The following is a 24,225-nucleotide window of genomic DNA, read 5'->3' as shown; positions in this document are numbered from 1 at the left end:
CCCTCACGGATCATTTTGTTTAGGCTCCCCCTGGGAGTCTGCGCTCTTAATCCCTGGGGTGGGGTGGGGGTGGGAGGGCCTGGGACTGGAAAGACTCTGTAAATAAAGCGATTTATTTGTAGAGCTGGGCAGAGGCCAGTCTGGGCGTCCTCCAGCCTCAGATGCCCCCCAGCCTAGGGCCTTAGGGATCACACCGGTGCTGTGCTGAGCCCTGCCCAAGGCTCAAGCCCCTCCTCGGCCTGCCCGATTGCCCGCTCCCAGTTTGCTTTTCCTTGCCTACCCCTTCCTTTGGTCCATCTCATCCTCACCAATCCCAGGCGCCCCATCCTGGTCCAGCCCCTCCTTGACCTCCTTTCCCTTCTGCATGGCCCAGGAACCAGTGTGCCCCTTCCCTGGGCTCTTTTTCTGGGGTGCCAGGAGTGGGCACCGGCTGGGTGGATTGTCCTGGTTCCTCCTGGGCCCACTTAAAGACTTGCCTTAGAAGCTGCTCTGGCATTCTTGGGGATGTACCCCACTTCAGGGTTCACTCTGGCTTGCCTGCCAGCACCCCGTGTTCCAGGTTGTGCAGCCTGAAGAAACTGGTGGGAAGAGGGCGTGCCAGGTACCACTCTCTGTGGAAACCCCTACCTTTGGGCCTCTGCTGGCTGCCCAGCTGGTTCTGAGGATCCTGCCTCGTCCCTCCCACCCACAAGCCAAAATAGCGCATGCTGTGAGGGCCATGTAGGTGGCCAGAGCCAGGTGGGCAGAGTTCTGTGGATGGCGTGTCCCAGAGGGTGCCCTGCAGCTCAGGTCCCAAGGGAGGCCCAAGGGCAGCACCACTGTGGCAGGAGAGGGACCCAGTGGAAGTGGTTAAAGTAGACTCCATCAAATTCTACTTCCGGCAGGGCCTGGTGGCCACGCTTGTAATCCCCGCACTTGGGAGGCTGAGACAGGAGGACTGCACAGGTTCGAAGCCAGTCTCAGCTACTGAATGAGGCTCTCAGCAACTTAGTGAGACCCTGTTTCCAACAAAATATAAAATAGGTCTGGGAGTGTAGCCTGGAGTTAGAAAGCCCCTGGGTTCCACTCTCAGTACCACACACACAAAACAACAACAACAAATTCCACCCCTGAGTGGGGCCTGGTGGTGCATGCCTGTAACCCCAGTACTTGGGAGGCTGGGACAGGAGGACCACAGGTTTGAGGACATCCTCAGCAATGTAGCAAGACTATTTCAAAAGAAAAAAGCCCTAAAAGGGCTGGGGATGTAGCTCGGAGGTAGAGCTTCTCGGTTCCATCCCAGTAGCGCGGGGCAGGGGGTGTTCCAGCTCTGATGGGTGGAAGGCTGTTTGCTAGGTACATCAGCAAGCTGACACAACAAGGTCAGTGGTCCTTAGGGGACAGATGGTGTGCTCTCCCTTTTCCTGGAGTGCTCTAAGAGAAGGGCAGATCCGTCCTGTACACAGCTGCCAGCCCAGGCTGGATCCCACCTGAGCTTTCCCCCAGCCTACTGGGCCTGCATCCCAAAGTCTGCAGGCAGAGGGATATGGCTCTTCTCACCGCACACGTGCCGGAGCCCGCCCCTTGAGGGTAGCAGTGTGACCGTTTGCCAGGCAGGCAGGTAGGTACCTGGCTAACATCATTTTGTGGGACAAGGGGAAGATGAATATTAAAGAAAAGCATAAAGAAGGAGAGTAGGCCACAGGTGGGGTAGTCTGTAAACACCTGCTAGAAGCAGAGCAGCCATGATTGAGAGAAAAGCCTGAACCAGGCACGGTGGGCGGCACAGGCTGTAATCCCAGTCCTTGGGAGGCTGGAGTAGGAGGATCACAGGTTCAAAGCCATCTTCTGCAATTCATTGAGGCCCTCAGCAACTTAATGAGACGCTGTTTCCAAATAAAGAATAAAAATAGGGCTGGGAAGCCGGGCATAGTGGCACATGCTTGTAATCCCAGTGCTTGGGAGGCTGAGACAGGAGGATCGCACAGGTTCAAAGCCAGCCTCAGCTACTTAGGCTCTCAGCAACGTAGTGAGACCCCGTTTCCAAATAAACTATAAAATAGGTCTAGGAGTATAGCCTAGAGGTAGAAAAAGCCCCTGGGTTCCACCCCAGTACCAAAAAAAAAAAAAAAAAATAGGGCGCGGGGGGGGGGGTGCAGTTCAGAGGCAGGATGCTCCTGGGCTCCATCTCCAGTAACTTAACACCCACACACATACCCCACACACAAGCAAGGTTGGTAAAAAGTGAGCTAATCAAGTACCTTGGATAAAAGGTTTCTGAGAAGGACGGGGAGCCCTAAGGCAGGAGTGAAGATGGAGAGGTGGGTGTGGGGAGGGTGGGCCAGGTTGGGCCATTTGGTGGCGCATGCGTGTCTCCCTATGCGACTGTGCCTAGACTGGCTGTGAAGACAGCCTTGCACAAACTGGGATTACAGGCATGCACCACCAAGTTTGGGCTTCCTTATTTTTTGTTTTGGGGGTACTAGTGATAGAACCTAGGGCATTCTACTCTGAGCTATACCCTCAGCCCTATTTTTTTATTCTTTTTTAAATTTTTATTTATTTTGGTGGTACTGGGGATGGAACCCAGGGACTTTCTACCTCCAGGCTATACTCCCAGACCTATTTTATATTTTATTTGGAAACAGGGTCTCGCTAAGTTGCTGAGAGCCTCACTAAGTAGCCGAGGCTAAGTAGCTGAGGCTGGCTTCAAACCTGTGCGATCCTCCTGTCGCAGCCTCCCAAGTGCTGGGATTATAAACCTGCACCACCATGCCCCGCTATTCTTTATTTTTGAAACAGTGTCTCACTAACTTATGGAGAGCCTCACTAAGTATCTGTGGCTGGCCATAAACCCATGATTCTCTCGTCTTGGCCTCCTAAGCACTGGGATTACAAGTGCTTGCCACCACGCCCAGCCTGCTGATCCTCCAGTCCAGCCTCCTGAATGCTGGGTTTACCATGCTGGACTTCCTTAATTCTTTTTTTTTTTTTTGCGGGTCTGGAGATGGAACCAAGGGGCATTCGACCTCTGAGCTGAGGTCAGCCGGCTGAGGCTGTCCTCAAATCGTGATCCTCAGGTCTCAGCCTCCCGAATGCTGGGATTTCCTTAATTCTTAATAGTGAGACCATCAACTTTGCTCTATGCCTTACTCTTTTCTCTCTTTTTTTTGGGGGGGGGTACTGGGGATTGAACCCAAGGACATTCTCTAAGCTATGTTCCCAGCCACATTTTATTTGGAAACAGGGTCTTGCTAGTTCGATGAGAGGATCTGTGATCCTCCTGTTTTAGCCTCCCAAGTACTGGGATTTCAGGTGTGTGCCACAACGCCTGGCTATCTGCCTTCTTTTTTATTTTTATTTTTAGTGGTACTGAGGATGGAACACAGGGGCATTCTACCTCTGAGCTCCACCCCCAGCCCCATTTTTTAATTCTTTATTTTGAAACAGGGTCTTGCTGAGTTGCAAAGGACCTTACTAAGTAGCTGAGGTTGTCTGCCAACCGTGATCCTCCTGTTTCAGCCTCCTGAATGTGAATGCTAGGATTATAAGCATGTGCCACCACGCCCAGATGCCTTTTCAATGTGGTACTAGGGATTTAACACAGTAGCACTCTACCTCTGAGTTACACCCCAGTCCTTTTATACTACCTATGAGCCATACTCCCAGTTGTTTGTTTGTTCTTTTTGTGGTACTGGGGGTGGAACCCCGGGGCTTTTCTACCTCTGGGCTATACTCCCAGACCTATTTTATACTTTACTTGGAAACAGGGTCTCACTAAGTTGCTGAGAGCCTCACTAAGTAGCTGAGGCTGGCTATGAACCTGTATGATCCTCCTCAAGCCTCCCAAGTGCTGGGATTACAAGCGCGCCACCACACCCAGCTTGTTTGTTTGGTTTTGGTCCTGGTGATTGAACCCTGGGGCATTCTGCCTCTGAGCTACACCCCCAGCCCTATTTTTTTTATTATCTGTAACAGGGTCTCACTAATTTGTTGAGGCTGGCTGCAAACCTGCAATCCTCCTGTCTTAGCCTCCCAAGTACTGGGATTAAAAGTGTGTGCCTCCATGTTTGGTTCCCCTCCCTCCCTCCCTTCCTTCCTCTTTCTTTCTGGGTCTGGGGATGGAACCCAGGGGCATTCGACCTCTAAGCTACACCCCCTGCCCTATTTTTTATTCTTTATTTTGAAACTGGGTCTCACTAAGTTGCAGAGGTCCTCTCTAAGTAGCTGAGGCTGTCTGCAAACTACGATCCTCTGGTCTCAGCCTCCCGAATGCTGGGATTACAAGCATGTGCCACCACGCCCAGCCTTGGCTCCTATTTTATATATATATATATATTTTTTTTTGTGGTACTGAGGATGGAACCCAGGGACATTCTACCTCTGAGCTACACCTTCAGCCCTGTTTTTTATTCTTTATTTTTTGAAACAGGGTCTCACTGGGTTATAAAGGGCTTCACTAAGTAGCTGAGGCTATCTGTGAACTCGGATCCTCCTGTCTTAGCCTCCCAAAATACTGGGATTACCAGCATACACCACCATGCCTGGCCTTATATTTTTATTTTGAAGTAGGACCTAAGTTGCCCAGACTGTCCTCAAATCTATGATCCTTCTGTCTCAGCCTCCCAAGACTGGGATTACATGTGTGTGCCGACATGTCTGGCTTCCCCAGTTCTATTGTTTTATTTTATTTTTTTTGTGTGTGCGTGGTGCCAGGGATGGAACCCAGAGGCTTTCTACCTTTGGGCTACACTCCCAGACCTATTTTGTATTTTATTTGGAAACAGGGTCTCACTAAGGTGCCGAGAGCCTAAGTAGCTGAGGCTGGCTTTGAACGTGCGCCACCATGTTTGGCCAGTTCTATTGTTTTAAAATTGCCTCATTAAGTTTCGGAAGGCCATTCTAAATTGCTGAGGCTGTCTCCAAACCTGAGATTGTCCTGTCTCAGCCTTCCAAGTACTGGGATTACAGGTGGTGCCACTGTGCCCAGATGCTCCATATACCTTCTTTCCTCAAGTCCCAGGGTCAGAAGAGACAGGTTTTGCTTTAGGAAGCAGGTAGCTTAAGATGGCTCATGGATGCCCTGTCCAGCGAAGGCTGCTTTTGCAGAAAAGTCCTTGTCCTATGTCCACCAAGCAGATGCCTGGCAGGGGGCTTGGGGTAGACAAGGCAGCACACCTGCAAACCTGATGACCCATCAGCATCTCTCCATCTGGGGAGCCTCCCCAGTCAGGTCAGCCCTTCCAGTGGGACAGTGCCCCAGCTGGACACACCCTCCTGGTCAGAGCGCGTGCTGGGCACTCCTCTGTGTTAGAATCTCCTTCAGGTGATCATCCTGCCAGGAGGGGAATCCCCTAACTGCACACCTCTCAAATCTGTAGGAGCACATTTCCTTACAGTACACCCCCAAACTGGGGCATGCCCCTAACGGGGATTCCTCCTCCCAGCTAGGGCGTTCTGCCTGGCCAGGGAACCTCTCCAACTGGGGGCCCTCTACCCAGAGCACCTTCCTCCATCAGGCACTTCCCATAAGTGGAAAGCCCTCTCCACTGGGGACTGCCAACTTGGGCATCACCCTACAAAGAAACTCAGAGTATCTGCCTTCTATGAAAGCCAAGGAAATAAAAATGTACCTGGGTTTAGAGGTCAGGAGTCAAAGCCTTGAGTCTGCCACCCTTGGCCAGCCTACCAGGATACCTTCTTGGAAAGAGAGAACAGAATAGTGTCCCTCATCAGCAGGGACATGTTCTGAAATCTTCAGTGGATGCCTGAAACTATACATAGTACTGAATGCTACAGATACTATCTCTTCTCTTATACAAGCAATAATGTTTAATTTTTGAATTAGGGATAGGAAGAGATTAATAATATTAGTCACAATAAAATGACTATATGTAACAAATTATGTAAATATTTTTCTACTTAGTGTTTTGTATTCACCTTACCTTAGATGATGATGTAAGGTGAGAATACCTGTGATGCCAAGCCTGGTGATGCACGCACACCTGGAATCCCAGTACTTGGGAGGCTGAGATAGGAGGATCACAGGTTCAAAATCGGCCACGGCAACTTAGTGAGATCCTGTTTCAAGAGAAAAAAATAAATAAAATAGGGTTGGGGGTGTAGCGGAGAGGCAGAATGTCCCCTGGGTTCAATCCCCATGCCGCCCTCCCACACCCACACCCACCAAAAAAAAAAAAAAAAAAAGAAAAAGAAAAAAGAGTGCCTATGTGATGAGATGATGCTGGGCTAGGATATAACACTAGACACTGCTGACGGACCACCATCAGGAATGTCATCTGCCTTGGGCGGTCCTGGACCACTAAGTCATGATCATGTAGACTGCTGGACATCAGGGGCAGATATCTTTTTCTTTCTTTTTTTGAGGTACTGGGATTGAGCCAAGGCCTCACACACGCTAGGCAAGTGATTTACTTCTAAGTTGCATCTCTAGCCCTTCTTATTTTGAGATAGGGTCTCCCTAACTTGCCCTGGCTGGCTTTGAACTTGTGATTCTCCTGCCTCAGCCTCCTGAATAGCTGAGATTAGAGGTATATACCACTGCATTTGGTGTAGAAGTTCCCCCTACATACCTTAAAACCTTATGGAATAACCTTGTATTTGGAAATTGTTGTCTTTATTTTTTGTGGTGCTAGGAATTGAACTCAGAGACTTAGAGGAATTCATTCTTTTTTTTTTTTTTTGGTGGTACTGGGGGTGGAACCCAGAGGCTTTCTACCTCCGGGCTATACTCCCAGACCTATTTTCTATTTTATTTGGAAACAGGGTCTCACTAAGTTGCTAAGAGCCTCACTAAGTAGCTGAGGCTGGCTTCGAACCTGTGTGATGCTCCTGTCTCAGCCTCCCAAGCGTGGGGATTACAAGCGTGCGCCACAACGCCCGGTCCGTCCGTCCGTCCGTCCGTCCGTCCTTCCTTTCTTGATGGATCCCAGGGGTATTCTACCTCCAAGCTTGCCAGAGCCAGCCGGGAAAAGTACGGGTTCCGAAGAAAGGAGGGAGGATGAAATAATGTAACTCTAAGAATTTAATTCCAAATATTATTTATTCCTAACATGGAAGGATCGCCAGTCTACTCCTGGGTCGATATCTCTACTGGCCGATGTTGGGGTTTAGTCTCTTGTTGTATTTATAGTTTTTTGCTTCAGGTTACCCCGGATGAGAAAGACAAGTCCAAAGTCCGGGCAGGTCAAACAATACCCTAGTGCAACACAAACAACACAAACCTAGTCTTAGCTCAGACAGAACAATAGCATCATTAGTTCTGAGAGAGTCTTAATTACTTGGAAACCTCCATGACCCTAAACCTTGTTGATTCTGGGTGGAAGGACAGTCAGAAGTATACTTTTAGTAAAGATAAGAGGAAGACCTTAATGGCCCCACACAAGCTACAACCCCAGCCCTATTTTTTTAAATTATTTTTTTTGTGTGTGTGGTACTGGGAAAGGAACCTAGGGGCTTTCTAGCTCCAGGCTACACCTCCAGACCTATTTTATATTCTTATTTGTGGCTGAGAGCCTCACTAAGTAGCTAAGGCTGGCTTCTAACCTGTGCCATCCTCCTGTCTCAGCCTCCCAACTACTGGGATTACAAGGGTATGCCACCACACCCAGCAAGTTTTTTTTTTTTTTTTTTGGTGGTACTGGAGATGGAACCCAGAGGCCTTCTAGCTCCAGGGTATACTCCCAGACCTATTTTATATATTTTGTTTCGAAACAGGGTCTAAGTTGCTGAGAGCCTCACTAAGTAGCTGAGGCTGGTTTCGAACCTGCAGTTTCTCCTGTCTCAGTCTCCCAAGTACTGGTATTACAAGTGTGTGCCACCACGCCCGGTGTGGCTATTTTTTCTTTTTTTTTGGTGGTAATGGGGATGGAACCCAGGGGCATTCTACCGTTGAGCGCCAGCCCCAGTGCCGGCAGCGGGAAAACACCGAATATTCAATATGAATATGGGACTTCAGCCCAACCGCTACCTACATGGCACGATACAAAACCTAGTTATAGTATAGCCGGTGAGGTGGCACAGGTCCCTAATCCCAGCGACTCAGAGGCTGGGCAGGAAGATGGAAAAGTTCTAGAGGCCAGCCTCCGCAATTTAGCAAGAACCAATATATGGCAAAATAAGCAAAAAGGACTGGAGATGAGCTTGGCGTAGTGGCACACGCCTGTAATTTGAATACTTGAGAGGCTGGCACAAAAGGATCACAGGCTCGGGGCCAGCCTCGGCATCTTAGGACCTCAGCAGCTTATGAGACCGTTTCCAAGTAAAAAATAAAGCTGGGGTGTAGCTCAGAGATAGAATGCCCATGGGTTCAATCCGGAGTACCATTAAAAAAAAAAAAGTAAACTCACAAAAGGCTGGAGATGTAGCTCAGTGGACTCAATCTCCAACAGCAAAAAACAAAACTCAACAAAAAAAACTCTTAAAGCCCCAAACCCAGAAATTGTTCATCTACGAATTTCGTACGTAATATTTTCGGGGATCGGTTGAACTCGGCGCCGTGAAGCACACCTGTAACCCCTGTACTAGGGAGGCAGAGATAGGAGCATCGCAGGTTCGAGGCTCAGCGCACGACCGTTTCGCTAGACCTTGTTTCAAAATAAGAAATGAAAAGGGCTGGGGGTGTAGCTCAGAGGTGGGACGGCCCCGAGTTCAATCTTCAGTACCACACACAAAGGAGAGGAAGGCAAAATCGAGAATGAGGGAAACCACTGCGTTGCTGGAAACGGGAGACGAAACTCCGCCGGCTTCAGGACTCAGTAGGACGGCCTTCTTTCTTCCCTTCCGGCCCTTCCCCTGCGCGCCGCGAGCCGGGACGCCGACGCCGGCCTCCAGCGCGCAGGCGCGGCCCGACTCCGCTCCAGCGCGCAGGCGCCGCCCCGCCCCACCGCACGGCGCAGGCGCCGTTTGCCCCGGGCCGCCGGCGTCTCGGCGCGCGCATGCGCCGGCGCAGACTCAGCCCGCAGCCCCGCCCCGGCCCTGGGCCGCGCGGCGCGGGCGGGGCGATGGCGCGCGGGAGGGGCGGGGCCACGCTGCGGGCCCGGGCCATGGCCGCCGCCGATGCCGAGGTGAGGCGCGGGGCCGGCGGGGCGGCGCGGGGGCGGCGGGCGGCGGCGGCGGCGGCGGCGGCGCGGGGGCGGGGGCCGGGCGGCGGCGGCGGGCCGGGCGGGCCGGGCGGGCCGCGCGTCTCCGGGCCGCCGCCCCAGGCCAGGCCGCGCCGAGGCCCGGTCCGGCCCGCGCTCCGCCGGGCGCTTTGTGCGCGGGCCCGGGGCGGCGGCGGCCGGACCCGCTTCCCGCCGGGGCGAGCCGCGGTGCGCGGGGCGGCCGGCGCGGGACAAAGGGCGGCGCCGGCGGCCGGCCGGGCGGCGCGGGGGCCAGGCCGGCCGGCCCGCGGCGTGACCTTTCGCTCGGTGCAGAGCGTGGCACCATCTTTAGGGAAAAGTTGGCCGGGCTCGGCGCACAAAGCGCTCGCGCACCAAGTTCCTCCCCGCGGCCGGCGGCCCGGCGCGGCAGGGCGCGCTCTTTGTTCGGGCTCGGAGCCTCCACTCCGCGGAGTTGGTTGGCCGAGTCGCGGACCGCCGCGTCCCGGGCCAGCCCGGAGCCGGCCCGAGCGCCTGCGGCGGGAGGGGCAGCTGGCAGCCCCGGGCGGCGCGGGCGCGGGCGCGGGCGCGTGGGACTCCTGGAGCGGGAGGTGGAGGTGCAGGAGGCCGGAGCGGCCTGGCCGGGGCAGGGCAGTGGGTTTAGCTCGGGACCGCGGAGCCGCTGCCTGCCGGCCTCCTGTCCTCCCTGTCGCCTCCCCTGTCTTCTTTGCGTTTTGGGGTTTGTGGATGTTGGAAAACCGGGAGGTGCAGGGGAGTTCTTTAATTCAGTGCAAGGAGGATTTGTTGAGTACCGGCAGTGTTCAAGGACTGAGTTAGGCACTGGGAACAAAAAGGCACGGTAGAACATCCCAAGGCACTTCCAGGTTTGCAGTTATTACCGATACCGTGTACGTAGCACCTGGGCTGTCCCAGGCACTGTTCGAGCTCTTCAGAGAAGTTCATTCAGTTTTCTATGCCCTGTGCAGCAGGTTCTGTTATTTCCCATTTAGCAGATAAGACAACAAGACTTGGCAAATATTAAATAACTGTGCATAGTCGGTTGTAGGCCTAGCATTTGCTCAGCGTTGGGCATGCACTAGGTGTTAGACATGGAGTGGCCAGTGGTCCCCGTTGTCTCCGATTCCACAGACAGTCTCAAATAGAAGGCTCGACAGAGCCAGTGGTAATAACAGCCTAAGTCTGTAGAGCCCTGACAGGCCCGGCCAGGCCATGGTGTGTCCAGTGAATTCACCCACATGAGCGTGACACGATTTTATGAAGTAGGTTTTGTTAAATCCCTATTTGCAGATGAGGAAACGGACAGTGAGGCTCAGGATTGCAGAGCTTGTGGCCAAGAAGATAAAGATGCAGGTGACCAGGCTGCAGAGTCCACGCTCGCTGGACACATGTATGTGATGGTCATTTTGTCTCTGATAAAATGAGGTGTCCGGTGTCTTTAGTACAGTCCTCGTGGCTCCCTTGAGGAAGACAGACAGCATGGGATTATTGTGGCCACTAAATGTGGGAAATGGTTACCGGGTGAGGGTTCACTTGTTGGCCAAAGATTAAACCAGCAAAGCTGACACTTCAAACTTATCTTTTTTTTCTTTTTGGTGGTACTGGGGCTCCTGGAAACCTTTCTACCTCAGGGCTACACTCCCAGACCTATTTTTTTACACTTTTCTATTTGGAAACGGTCTCAAGTCAGCCCGGCTGGCTTTGAACCTGGGGATGGAACCCAGGGGCATTTGGCCTCCGAGCTACACCCCCTGCCCTATTTTTTATTCTTTTATTTGAAACAGGCTCTCACTAAGTTGAGGAGGGCCTTACTAAGTGCTGAGGTTGTCTGCGAACCGCAATCCTCTGGTCTCAGCCTCCTGAATGCTGGGATTACAGACGTGTGCCACCACGCCCGGCTGATACTTCAAATTTATCTAACTGGTTATTTGTTCCTTTTTTTTCTTTTCTCTTTTTTTTCTTTGTGGTGTTGGATATTAGGAACATTCTACCTCCAAACTATACCTCCAGCCCTGTTTTATGTTTTATGTTTTATTTTATTTTTATTTTTTATTTTTGCGGTACTGGGGATGGAACCCAGGATCATTCTACCTCCAAGCTATATCCCCTGCCTTATTTTTTATGCTTTATTTTGAAACAGGGTCTCACTGAGTTGCAAAGGGCTGCATGACCCTCCTCGCAGCAGCCTCCTAATCGCTGGATTTACACATGGCTCCATTTATTTATTTATTTATTTATTTATTTATTTATTTATTTATTTATTTATGGCGATACTGGGGTTCCTGGAAACCCTTCTACCTCCGGGCTACACTCCCAAGACCTATTTTTTATATTTTTATTTGGAAACAGGGTCTCTTAAGCCTGTACGGCTGGCTTCAAACCTGCGCCATCCTCCTGTCTCCGCCTCCCAAGCGTGGGGGAGGCGGAGCCTGGCTTTATTTATTTATTTTGGTGGTACTGGGGGTGGAACCCAGGGGTTTTTCTACCTCCGGGCTCTACTACCAGACCTATTTTATACTCTATTTTGAAACAGGGTCTCACTGAGTTGCAAAGGGCCTCACTGAATAGCTGAGGCTGGCTTTGAACCTGTGTAATCCTTCTGTCTCAGCCTCCCAAATGCTGGGATTACAAGCGTGTGCCACCATGTCCAGCTCCTTATGGTTTTTTTTTTTTGGCGGGTTTGGGGATGGAACCCAGGGGAATTTGACCTCCGAGCTACACCCCCTGCCACACTTTTTTATTCTTTTATTTTGAAACAGGGTCTCACTAAATTTTACTGAGGCTGTCCGCGAACCGCGGATATTTTATTTTTAAGCTACAGTCTCAGCCGGGCCTGGCAGCGCACACTTGTAATCCCAGCATTTGGAAGCTGAGACAGGAGAATTTTGATTTGAGGACAGCCTCAGCTTCTTACAAGCCCTTCTACCTCCGGGCTACGCTCCCAGACCTATTTTTACATTTTTATTTTGAAACAGGGTCTCTTAAGCCAGCGCGGCTGGCTTCGAACCTGTGCCATCCTCCTGTCTCTGCCTCCCAAGCGCGGGGATTACAAGCGTGCGCCACCACGCCCGGCCAGTGAGAGCCTTTTTCAAAATAAAGAATAAAAAATAGGGTTGGGGTGTAGTTTGGAGGTAGAATGCCCTTGGGTTCTATTCCTAGTACCTTTAAATAAATAAATAAATGAATAAAGTAGGATCTCATTAAATTGTGTAGGGCCTTTCTATTTTTTTTTTAATGTAGAAAAGCAATTTATTCCATTATAAGCACTTACACAGTTAGTCATGGAGAGTAACAGGCCTGCTGGTGAAACAGGTCACCCAAAATGGAAATGGTATCAAATCTAGTGGTCAAGGACTAACTCCTAAAAAAATTGCAACTCTTATCAAGGATTAATTTAATTTTCAAAACAAATACAAGCTATCAATTCACCCTTCTCAACATGACAGTCCACCTGTGGTACAACTGTCAGGTAAAACATACATCTGTACAACTTGGTGGTCCCAAGTTAAAAAAAACACACAGCAAAAACCATTTCACAGAGAGGAAATGGATAATATGAAAACAGCAGGAAATACACTAACAAGCGAAAGTATATGGGGAAGGAGGTACGTGTAGTTTTGACTTATTGAAGAAACCAAGAGACTGGTTTTTATAGGAAGATGTGTGTTCTGGAAAGTCAGATGTGACAGTTTTAGAGTAGGAATCTATATTGACTCGAATCTCCCCTAATTCCTGAATAAAAATGACATCTTGCAGTATTTATACTTCATGGCTCAGACATCCACCTCACCTGGTTCTATTCCTTACACAATCTAGCCTTTACTTAAATGAGTCTGAAAAACTTGGGGATATAGCTTGAGAAGAAAAAATAACCACACATAATATTCCCCTTTCTGTAGCTACTTTAGACGTGGATTTTTTACTACAAAATTCCTGAAGAAACTTAAATATAAGTCTGGCTTTGTTGAATCAAGTACCCAAGTTAATATTTAGAAAACACCTGCTGTTTGGGTTAATAGCATTGTCGGTGGTACTTGTAATAGAGGGATCACTGAACAAAGCCTGTGTCTCAAAACCAGTGTTAAATCAATCTCAGTGTTAAATATGTCATAAGGTCAGACATATTTAGGATCCTTGTCCTTCTGGATCCATGCTTCCTTCAGGATCTCCATCATTTTAAATGTTCTCTGCCATCTGCCATACTTGCATGACATTGTCTTCTGAAACAGAACAAATCACCCAAGGTTCATTGGAATTCCAGGAGAAATCGGATATTCTGGCAGTGTGACCACCATGAATAAACAACAATTCTGGTGGGCCATCTTCTGCATCTTCCGGGGACTGTTCCTCTCCAATTTTACTTAAATCCCAGACATTGAGTCTACGATCAGTACCACTGGAAGCCAAAATAGTCTCATTGTGAGGCGACCACGGAACCTGGAATATTTCATTCTTTTGTGATTCAAAGGAATGCAACTTAAGCTTCAGATTGCTCAGATCCCGTAAGGCAACAGTCTTGTCCGCTGATCCTGTAGCAAGAATGAATTCACTATGAGGACTGAAAGAGGCAGCTCACTTCCGCAGTGTGCGCATCAACTGAAGGGCTTGGCTTGGAAGTACTGTTTGAACGAGTGTCCCAAATCATAAGTTTCTGATCATCAGCACCTGACCCCAACAGAGACTCATGGAGCAGATGCCAGGAAACATCATCTACTGCTGCTGTATGTCCTGTAAAGACGGTCTTTGCACCGACCACTTTTCCTTCCTTTGGAACGGCACTGATGTCCATAGGCAGATGGTGTGGTCATCTGAAGCACTAAGTAAGCGCCCACTGAGATTCGGGTTCCAAGAAAGCCCATAGCCTTCCTTCTGATGTCCACGGAGACGCACGTCTGGGTTGCACTCCCCAGAAGGGTCTGGTTTAGAAGGATGTTTTGTATAGTCAAAAACAAGCACATCACTCGATGGAGTCCTTGTTTCAATGATGCAAGGGTTCTGGGGCATAGAGCGGGCCCGGTTTACTTCCCCTTCATGGTTGATCTTGATTTCTGTTTCAGTTTTCCCACTCACCGAGCCAAAGCCTCCAAGCCCTCCTTTCTCACGGTCGTAGTGTGATGCTTGAACTGAGCGTCACCATTAGGGAGCTGCACGCCGGCCGTCACAGGTGGTGGTGTTCATCCGGACAAGGCGATGAAGGCTGCAGTCTTTCCCTTCTGGTCTGGTTACGTCTGGGAGCCACTGTGCAGTTAGGCTGGGCCATTCCAGAGCACGGTCATCACCAGATCACACAGGAGGGGGTGCTCGTTCCACACTTTGTACTTGTTGATCGCACGTTCTTCCACTGCGTCTCAAAGGCTGCTTCCTTGTCGGCCATGGCTGCGGGCTCTGGGATCCCAGGGTCCTACGTTGCGGGAGGGGCGGGGAGGCTGTGAGCCGAGCCTTTCTAAGTTTCTTTTTTGTGTGTGTGTGTTACTGGGGGTGGAACCCAGGGGTTTGAACTATTTTATACTTTATTGGGAAACAGGATCTCACTGAGTTGCTCAGAGCCTCTAAGTATCTGAGGTTGGCTTTGAACCTGTGTGATCCTCCTTTCTCAGCCTCCCAAGTGCTGGGATTACACATGTGGGCCACCATGCCGGGCTTCCTTCCTAAGTTCCTGAGGCTGGTGGCAAACCTGTGATCCACCTGTCTCAGCCTCCCAAGGTGTGTGCCACTGTGCCCAGCTTTTCATAATTCTTAGTGTGAAATGTGTTGACTATCTTTGTAGGTCAAAGGAAAAAAAAGCTGAGCACCATCATGCCCACTTTCCTTTAACCTTATTGTTTGGTATTTATTTATTTATTTATTTAATTAATTATTTGTGGTACTGGGGATGGAACCCAGGGGCATTCTACCTCTGAGCTATACCCTCAGCCCTATTTTTTATTCTTTATTTTGAAATAGGGTCTCACTGAGTTGCAAAGGGCCTCACTAAGTAGCTGGGTGTCCACAAATCCTGATCCTCCTGTCTCAGTCTCCCAAATGCTAGAATTACAAGTATGTGACACTATGCCCAGCTTTATTCTAAATAGCTCAGGCTGTCCATGAACCCTGGTCCTCCTGTCTCAGTCTCCCAAATGCTGGGATTACAAGCCTGCGCCACCACTCCTGGTGCCTGGCTCTATTTTTAATTCTTTATTTTGAAACAGGGTCTCATTAAGTTACTGAGGGCCTTGTTAAGTTGCTGAGGCTAGGTGCTAACCTGCGATTCTCCTGTTTTAGCCTCCCAAATACTAGGGTTACAAGTGTGTGCCACCATGTCCTTGGCTCTTGTCTGGTTTTTAGAATAATGTATACATATTCACATAATTTATAGTCAAGCTGGGGATGGTGGTGCTTAGTGCCTCAGAAAATCAAAAGAAAATCAAAAGGGCTGGGGTGGAGCTCAGGCAGACTGCCCCTCCGTTCCATCCCCAGTCCTTAAAAAATAGTAAGGCAGCCCAGTATGGTGGTGGCGCTTGCTTGTAATCCTCGCACTTGGGAGGCGGAGACAGGAGGATCTTGGAGGTTTGAAGCCAGCCTCGCTGGCTTAAGAAGACCCTGTTTCCAAATAAAAATATAAAATAGGTCTGGGAGTATAGCCCAGAGGTAGAAGGGTTTCCAGGAACCCCAGTACCACCAAAAAAAAAGAGAGAGAGAGAGAGAGAGAGAGAGAGAGAGAGAGAGAAAGAAAGAAAGAAAGGCAATTAGTGCTAGGAGACATTTAATTAATTAGTTTATTTTTTGTGGGTCTGAGGATGGAACCCAGGGGCATTTGACCTCCGAGCTATACCCCCTGACCTATTTTTAATTCTTTATTTGGAAACAGGATCTCACTAAGTTGCAGAGGGCTCATTAAGTAGCTGAGGCTGGCTGCGATCTGTGATCCTCTGGACTCAGCCTCCCAAATGCTGGGATTACAAGCATGTGCCACCACTCCCGGCAGACATTTGAAATTTTAAAAAGCCCTTTTGCCAGTTGTGGTGGCACAAGCCTGTAATTCTAGTACTTAGTTGGCTGAAACAAGTGAGTGGATTGCAGGTTTGAGGTTAGCCTCAGCAACTTAGCAAGGCTCTCAGCAACTTAGTGAGACCCTTTCTTTTTTCCTTTTTTTTCCTTTTTGGTGGTACTGGGGATTGAACTGGGGGAGGGGGCTTTTTTCCTCTGGGCTATACCCCCAGCACTATTTTTTTTTTTTTTTTTGGCGGGTCTGGGTATGGAACCCAGGGGCATTCGACCTCTGAGCTACACCCCCTGCCCTATTTTTTATTCTTTATTTGGAAACCGGGTCTCACTGAGCTGCAGAGGGTCTCACTAAGTTGCTGAGGCTGTCTGAGAACTGTGATCCTTTGGTCTCAGCCTCCCAAATGCTGGGATGACAAGCAGAGACCCTGTTTCAAAGTAAAAAAAATAAAAAGAAAGTAAGGCTAGTGTATATCTTGGAGGTAGAACAACCCTGGGTTTAACCCCCAGTAACACACACACACACACACACACACGCACACACACACACACACGCACACCCTCCCTTCCTGCCTTTCTCCAGAGGCCACGGGGACTCGCAACTCTTTAGCATTTACTTCATCTTTCTAAATATACATGTGTGCTGTCATGTCTTTATTTACCTTTTTTTTTCCTTTTTTGGATGCTGGGGACTGAACTCTAGGGCATTCTACCTCTGATCTACAGGCCCAGCCCAATTTTTTTTTCCTCCAAGCTACACCCCTAGCCCTATGTTTTATTCTTTATTTTGAAACAAGGTTTCACTAATTTGCAGAGGGCCTCACTTAAGTAGTTGAGGCTGGCTGGTGACCGCTGTGATCTTCCTGTCTCAGCCTCCCTAGTACAAGCTGCACTACCACAGCCAGCCCCCCCCCCCCCCAGTACTCCATGTGGAACCCAGGGGCATTTGACCTCCGAGCTACACCCCCTGCCCTATTTTTATTTTATTTTATTTTTTTTTATTTTGAAACAGGGTCTCACTAAGTTGCGGAGGGCCTCACTAAGTAGCTGGGGCTGTCCATGAACCACGATCCTCCTGTCTCAGCCTCTCGAATGCTGGGATTACAAGCGTGCGCCACCACGCCGGGCCCATTTTTTTATTCTTAATCAATCTTTCTTTCTTTCTTTCTTTCTTTGGTGGTACTGTGGTTCCTGGAAACCCTTCTACCTCTGGGCTACACTCCCAGACCTATTTTATATTTTTATTTGGAAACAGGGTCTCTTAAGCCAGCGAGGCTGGCTTCAAACCTGTGTGATCCTACTGTCTTCACCTCCCAAGAGCGGGGATTACAAGCGTGCACCACCTTGCCCGGCTTATTCTTAATTTTTTTTTTTTGGTGGTACTGGGGGTGGAACCCAGAGGCTTTCTACCTCCGGGCTATACTCCCAGACCCATTTTATATTTTTTTGGAAACAGGGTCTCACTAAGTTGCTGAGAGCCTCACTAAGCAGCTGAGGCTGGCTTTGAACCTGTGCGATCCTCCTGTCTCAGCCTCCCAAGCATGGGGATTACAAGCGTGTGCCACCACGCCCGGCTTGGCTTATTCTTAATTAATTAATTAATTAATTATTTATTTATTTTGGTAGTACTGGGTGTGGAACCCAGAGGCTTTCTACCTCTGGGCTATACTCCCAGACCCATTATATATATTTTTGGAAACAGGGTCTCACTAAGTTGCTGAGAGCCTCACTAAGCAGCTGAGGCTGGCTTCGAACCTGTGTGATGCTCCTGTCTCAGCTCCCAAGCGCGGGGATTACAAGCGTGCGCCACCACGCCCGGCCTATTCTTAATTATTAAACAGCTTCTCACTGAGTTGTTGAGGTTGGCAGTGAACCTCTGATCATCCTTTCTGAACCTTAAGTACTCCTTCATGGCAGCACCCAAGAGGAAGTTTCTGCTAGGGCTGCTGTGCGGAGGCAGAATGGTTCTTGTCTCAGGAAAGCTGGCCAGTAATGGACATGTCTTTTGTGAGGCTCTCTTGTTTGGCATTTATTGTCTCTATGTGGAGTGGAGGGCAGCAGTAGCTGTGGGGAGCTCAGAGACAGGGTTATTAACACCCTGTTGGAAGGTAAGGCCCGCCCTGTGGCCTCCATTGTCTTGTTTTGTTTATGCTGCTGTACGTAGAGACTGATCTCAGGTTGAGTTGAGCTCCCTTCCTCAAGGCCTGTAGTCCTTTCTTTTGGACTTGTTAGTCATTATACATGTTGAGTTAAAATTTGGGGCAGCCCCTCCCCTCCAGTTCTGATCTCTGGGGCCAAGGTGTGTGGGTCATTTTGGTACCACCTGTTTATTTTGTGCCTCAGGGCTGTGAGCGGAGCCTTGTCCTGCTGCACAGAGGTGCTGGATGCTAGGGTGGGAGGACTTGACTGCCGGGTGAGCTGGACCTTAACGAATATATGACATTTGCTGTGCAGAGAACTCTGGCCTTTGAGGGCCTCCAGTTAGGGGTGGGGTCTCCTTTCCTGGAAAGTGAGGTGCAGCTCTGTGACTTTCATACTTTTCTACTTTCAGTGCTGGGGGACACAGGAGGGCATGAAAGGAAGGGAAGAGCTTGCTAGCTCTTTCCCATTGCTTGAAGGAAGGCAGGGCTCACTCTGCTCATCATGGGGAGATTCAAGGGCCAATGATCTGGCAGGTGTTAACCAAATGCATCCACCTTGCCTTGTTTCTTAGGGTAAAATGTGTAAAAACAGAGTCTTCTCTCTATTTTGTGACTATATTCTGTGATGATTTATCATTAGAGATCCGTGACAGTGATTTCATTTAGTAGGCTATAATTGCTTTAGTTATTTTAAGGAGAATTGCCTTATACTGATTTACTTTAATTTATGAGCAGTTACCTAATGCACACCAATTTTGATGGCACAACAGAGGTAGAACTTTTTGGCACAGATTTTAAGATCAATACTCAAAGCTGACCAGCGGGGCGTGGTGCGCACGCTTGTCATCCCAGCATTCGGGAGGCTGAGACCTGGAGGATCGCGGTTCGCGGACAGCCTCAGCTACTTAGTGAGGCCCTCTGCAACTCAGTGAGACCCGGTTTCAAAATAAAGAATAAAAAGTAGGGCAGGAGGTTGAATGCCCCTGGGTTCCATTCCCAAACCCGCAAAAAAAAAAAAAAAAAAGGGCTGGGGCTGTAGCTCAGAGGTAGGATGCCCCTGGGTTCCATCTCCAATACTGCCCCCCCCCCAAAAAAAAAAATCCTCAAAGCTGAGCATGGTGGCACATGCTTGTAATCCCAGTACTTGGGAGGTTGAGACAGAGGATCACAGGTTCACAGCCAGCTTCAGCTACTTAGGCCCTGTTTCAAAGTAAAGAATAAAAAAGTAGGGCTGAGAGTGTAGCTAGAAGGTAGAATGCCCCTGGGTTCAATTCCCAGTTCTGGGAAAAAAAAATTAATGCTTAGATGTTTAGTTGTAGATGTTCCGGAATGTGTGCTGTAAGGAGGGAATCGGCAGATTACCCTGCTCTTGTAGGTTGTCACTTTTGTTTCTTCTTAGAATATTGTTTTTGTGTTTTGCTTTCTTTGCTTTTGTGTGATATGCAGATTTATTGATAAATCCTGCATGTGTTAGCTGCGGAGAACGCCTTGAATAAGTAGCTTGATGCTTTCAGGTGGAGCGGAGGACCTGCCATCTTTCCGGAATGCTTACCTCTCTGGTGAGTGTATTGCGAGCACCTTGACCTGCTTTCACAGGTAGCCAGAGAGAGGAAGTCACCTGCGTAGGAGCCCTACTGTTTCTCGGAGGAAGCCAGGGTGCTGCGGCAGGCTGTGATGTGGAGGATAGCGTGGGGCTGCAAGGCCCAGGTCTTGAGGCTTTGCTTTGACTCTGAGCAGGAAGGGGCTGCCAGGGGGCGCCTGACTGGCGAGCCGCTTGCTCTGGCTCCCTGTAGGCAAGATGGGCATGGAAGGTCTTTCAGGAGATGTGAGTCCCGAGGGGCGCCTGGTAAGAAATGGTGAGAGTGTGGATGGGGACAGCTGAGGTGCCAATAACTGGTCGGATTCGGGATGTCCATTTGAAAGAATAGCAAAAAGGAGTATGTGAGTGTCTTGATCCGTTGGGTACTGCTTTAACAGCACCTGAAGCCAGGTCACTTGAAATGAACAGAATTTTTTGGACTCACTTCTGGAGGGTAGAAGTCCAATCTCAAGGTGCCCACATCTGGTGAGGGCCTTTTTGTTCCATCATCCTGTGGTGAAAGGTGAGAGGGCCAGAAAGGATGAAAGGAGTGCAGGCAGGCGGAACTAGCATCTTCTCTTTGTGTGTGTGGTACTGTGGGTGGAACCCCAGGGCTTTTCTACCCCTGGGCTATACTCCCAGACCTAGGAAAAAGGTCTCACTAAGTAGCTGAGGCTGGCTTCGAACCTGTGCGATCCTCCTGTCTCCGCCTCCCAAGTGCTGGGATTACAAACATGAGTCACCACGCCTGGCAACTAGCATCTTTTTTTCCTTTTTTTTTGGTGGTACTGGGGATAGAACCCAGGGGCTTTCTACCTCTGGGTCACACTCCCAGACCTATTTTCTATTTTATTTGGAAACAGGTCTCACTAAGTTGCTGAGAGCCTCACTAAGTAGCTGAGGCTGGCTTCAAACCTGCGTGATCCTCCTGTCTCAGCCTCCCAAGCGTGGGGATTACAAGCGTGCACCACCATGCCCGGCAACTAGCATCTTTTTAATGGCATGAATCCTACCCAGGAGGGCAGACCCTTCATGGTTTGCTCTTCTAATAAAAGGTCTTATCTCTGTCCAGTCTGGTGGTGCATGTTTGTAATCCCAGGACTTGGGAGGCTGAGACAGGAGAATCACCATACCTGGCTTGAATTTGTCTTTTTTAAACATTTTATATAAATGGTATCATATACTTGGGGCTTGTGTATGTGTGTGTGTGGTACTAGGGATTGAAGCCAGGGGTACTCTACCTCTAAGGTATACCCCTAGCCTTTTTTTTTTTTTTTTTGGTATTGGGGATTGAAACCCAGGGTGTTCTACATATGAGCTGTACCACCAGCTCTATTTTATCTTTTTTATTTTGAAACAGGGTCTAAGTTTTGGAGGGCCTCACTAAGTTGCTAAGGCAGTCTTGAACATGTGATTCCTGTTTCATCCTCCCAAGTACTGAGATTACAAGTCTGTGGTTCCATGCCTGGCTGTCAGGTGGTTGTTTTGTATCTGTTTTGAGATGATTATGTGTCTCTCCTTTCTTTTATTTTTTCTGGTGCTGGAAACTAAGCCCAGGGTGTTGTGTGTGCTAAGCACCTACTCTGCCACTGAGCTATAACTCCAGGATTCCATTTATTTACTTACTTACTTACTTACTTACTTACTTACTTACTTACTTACGGTACTGGAGATTGAACCCAGGGGCATTCTACCTCCCAACTATATCCTGAGTCCAATTTTTTTTTTGTGGGTCTGGGGATGGAACCCAGGGGCATTTGGCCTCTGAGCTACACTCACTGCCCTATTTTTTCTTCTTCTTTAAAAAATTTTTTTTGGTGGTACTGGGGTCCCTGTAAACCCTGCTACCTCTGGGTTATACTCCCAGACCTATTTTATATTATTTTTATTTGGAAACGGGGTCTCAAGCCAGCGAGGCTTTCTTCCAACCTTCGCGATCCTCCTGTCTCTGCCTCCCAAGCGTGGGGATTAGAAGCGAGCGCCACCACACCGGGCCCAGCTCTATTTTTTTATTCGTTATTTTGAAATAGGGTCTCACTATGTTATGGAGGGCCTCACTAAATAGCTGAGGCTGTCAGCCAACCATGATCCTCCAGTCTCAGTCTCCCGAATGCTGGGATTACAAGCGTGCTCCACCAGCCCGGCTCCTAGTCTAATTTTTTTTTTTTTTTTTTTTTTTTGTGGTACTGGGGGTGAACCCAGGTGTTTTCTACCTCCGAGCTATACTCCCAGACCTATTTTTATGCTTTATTTGGAAACAGGGTCTCACTAAGTAGCTGAAGCTGGCCTCTAACCTGTACTTCTCCTGTCTCCACCTCCCAAGCGCGGGAATTACAAGCGAGGGCCACCAAGCCCAACTCCTAGTCCAATTTTTTATTCTCTGTTTTATTTATTCTTTTTTTTTTGTGGTACTGGGGGTGGAACCCACGGGCTTTTCTACCTCCAGGCTATACTCCCAGACCTATTTTTATCTTTTATTTGGAAACAGGGTCTCACTAAGTTATTGAGAGCCTCACTAAGTAGCTGAGGCTGGCTTTGAACCTCTGTGATCCTCCTGTCTCAGCCTCCCAAGCACTAGGATTACAAGTAAGCGCCACCACTCCTGGCTTATTCTTTATTTTGAAACAGGATCTCACTAAGTTGCAGAGGTCCTCACTAAGTAGCTGAGGCTGACCACGAACCTGTGATCCTACTGTTTCAGCCACTCAGGTACTGGGATTACAAGTGTGTGCCGCCATGCCTGGGTTTTTAATTTATTTACTTATTTTGTGTGGTACTGGGGCTTGAACTTCTGAGTTACATCCCCAGCCCTATTTTTACTTTGATTCATTTATTTTTTAATTAATTTATTTTTTTGGTGGTACTGGGGTTCCTGGAAACCCTTCTACCTTCGGGCTACACTCCCAGACCTATTTTATATATATATATTTATTTATTTATTTATTTAGAAACAGGGTCTCTAACAGGGTCTCTTAAGCTAGCACGGCTGGCTTCGAACCTGTGTGATCCTCCTGTCTCCGCCTCCCAAGCGCAGGGAATACAAGCGTGCGCCACCATGCCTGGCTTACTTTTATTTTGAAACAGGGTCTCACAAGGTTGCTGAGAGGTCTTAGTACTTGCTGAGGCTGGCCTCAAATCTGTTCTCTTGTTCTCCCACATCCTGGGATGGCAGGTGTGCCCCTGATGCATCACTTCTATTACTGTGCATGTTTCATATGTTGGGCCAGTGCAGCATGTGTTTCTGTAGTGGATACATTTGATTATAGTATCTAAACCTCTTTATGTCTAGCTTGCTTTGGTTTTTGCTAAGGCATATTTTTTGTTTTTGTGGTACTGGGGATTTGACCAAGGGGCATTCTACTACTGAGTTACACCCCCCAGCTGTATTTTATTTTATTTTATTTTATTTTATTTTATTTTTGCGGGTCTGGGGATGGAACCTAGAGGCATTCGACCTCCGAGCTACACCCCCTGCCCAATTTTTTATTCTTTATTTTGAAACAGGGTTTCACTGAATTGCAGAGGGCCTCACTAAGTAGCTCAGGCTGTCTGTGAACCATGATCCTCTGGTCTCAGCCTCCCAAATGCTGGAATTACAAGCATGTGCCACCACGCCTGGCTTCATATTTTATATTTTATTTGGAAACACGGTCCTGCTTAAGACAGTCTCACTTAGTTGTCTCCCTGTCTCTCTGAGAACCTAAGTTGCTGGAGTTGGCTTAACTATTTATTTGTTTATATTTCTTTATTTGTTTGTGGTGCTGGGTATTGAACCTGGGAGGGGGAATCTACCTTCTAGCTACTTCTCCAGCCCCCCCCCCCCCTTTTGTGGTGCTGGGATTGAACTCGGGGTCATTCTACCTCCACACTATATCCCGGGTCCTATTTTATTTTTATTTTGAAACTCTAGATTGATGAAAGTCCCAGTATTTGTTGAGGCTGTCCTTGAGCTTGCAGTCCTCCTGTCTCATCCTCCTAAATACTGGGATCACAAGATGCACCACCACGTCCAGTTCATCTCAGCACTTAAAAGTTTTTTTGTTTTGCGTGGTGTTCCGGCACGTGTTGGTAATCCCAGTACTCGGATGACAACAGATTTGTTGTCAGCTTAAACTGCTTAGGCCCTCTGCAACTTCATGAGACCTTATTTCAAAATAAAGAATAGAAAATAAGGCTGGGGGTGTCGCTTGGAGGTAGACTACTCCTGGGTTTAACCCTCAGTACCTGTAAAGATAAATGACGTTTTAGACAGGCTCTCACTCTAGGTTGCTGAGAGTCTTACTACATTGGTGTCTTTGAACCTGTGACCCTCTTGTTTTAGCCTTCCAGGTACTGGGAAGGCATGTGCCATCATGCTTGGCTTTTTTTTTTTTAACTTTTGAAGCATGGTCCCATGGAGTTACTGTGTGCTGGCTTTGAACCTTCAGTC

At 48.8% G+C, this 24,225-nt stretch overlaps 1 protein-coding gene and 1 pseudogene across 2 annotated transcripts in view; one reads left to right on the top strand and one right to left on the bottom strand.

The window, feature by feature from the left end:
- Positions 1–9,002: 9,002 nt before the first annotated feature.
- Positions 9,003–24,225, top strand: part of EHMT1 (euchromatic histone lysine methyltransferase 1) — a gene marked incomplete at both ends in the record, with an annotated part of 188,790 nt that continues 173,567 nt past the window's right edge. Inside the window, one exon of the mRNA XM_080709450.1 lies at positions 9,003–9,065. Coding sequence (XP_080565576.1) covers positions 9,003–9,065 — 63 coding nt within the window. The remainder of the gene's footprint in view (positions 9,066–24,225) is intronic.
- Positions 13,221–14,469, bottom strand: LOC308271814 (histone-binding protein RBBP4-like; annotated as a pseudogene). Its single transcript has one exon. The product of its transcript is annotated as a histone-binding protein RBBP4-like (transcript).

Source organism: Muscardinus avellanarius, assembly GCF_963383645.1.
Source record: "Muscardinus avellanarius genome assembly, chromosome: 13".
Lineage (NCBI taxonomy): Eukaryota > Metazoa > Chordata > Mammalia > Rodentia > Gliridae > Muscardinus > Muscardinus avellanarius.
This window is presented reverse-complemented; position numbering and strand designations above follow the sequence as displayed.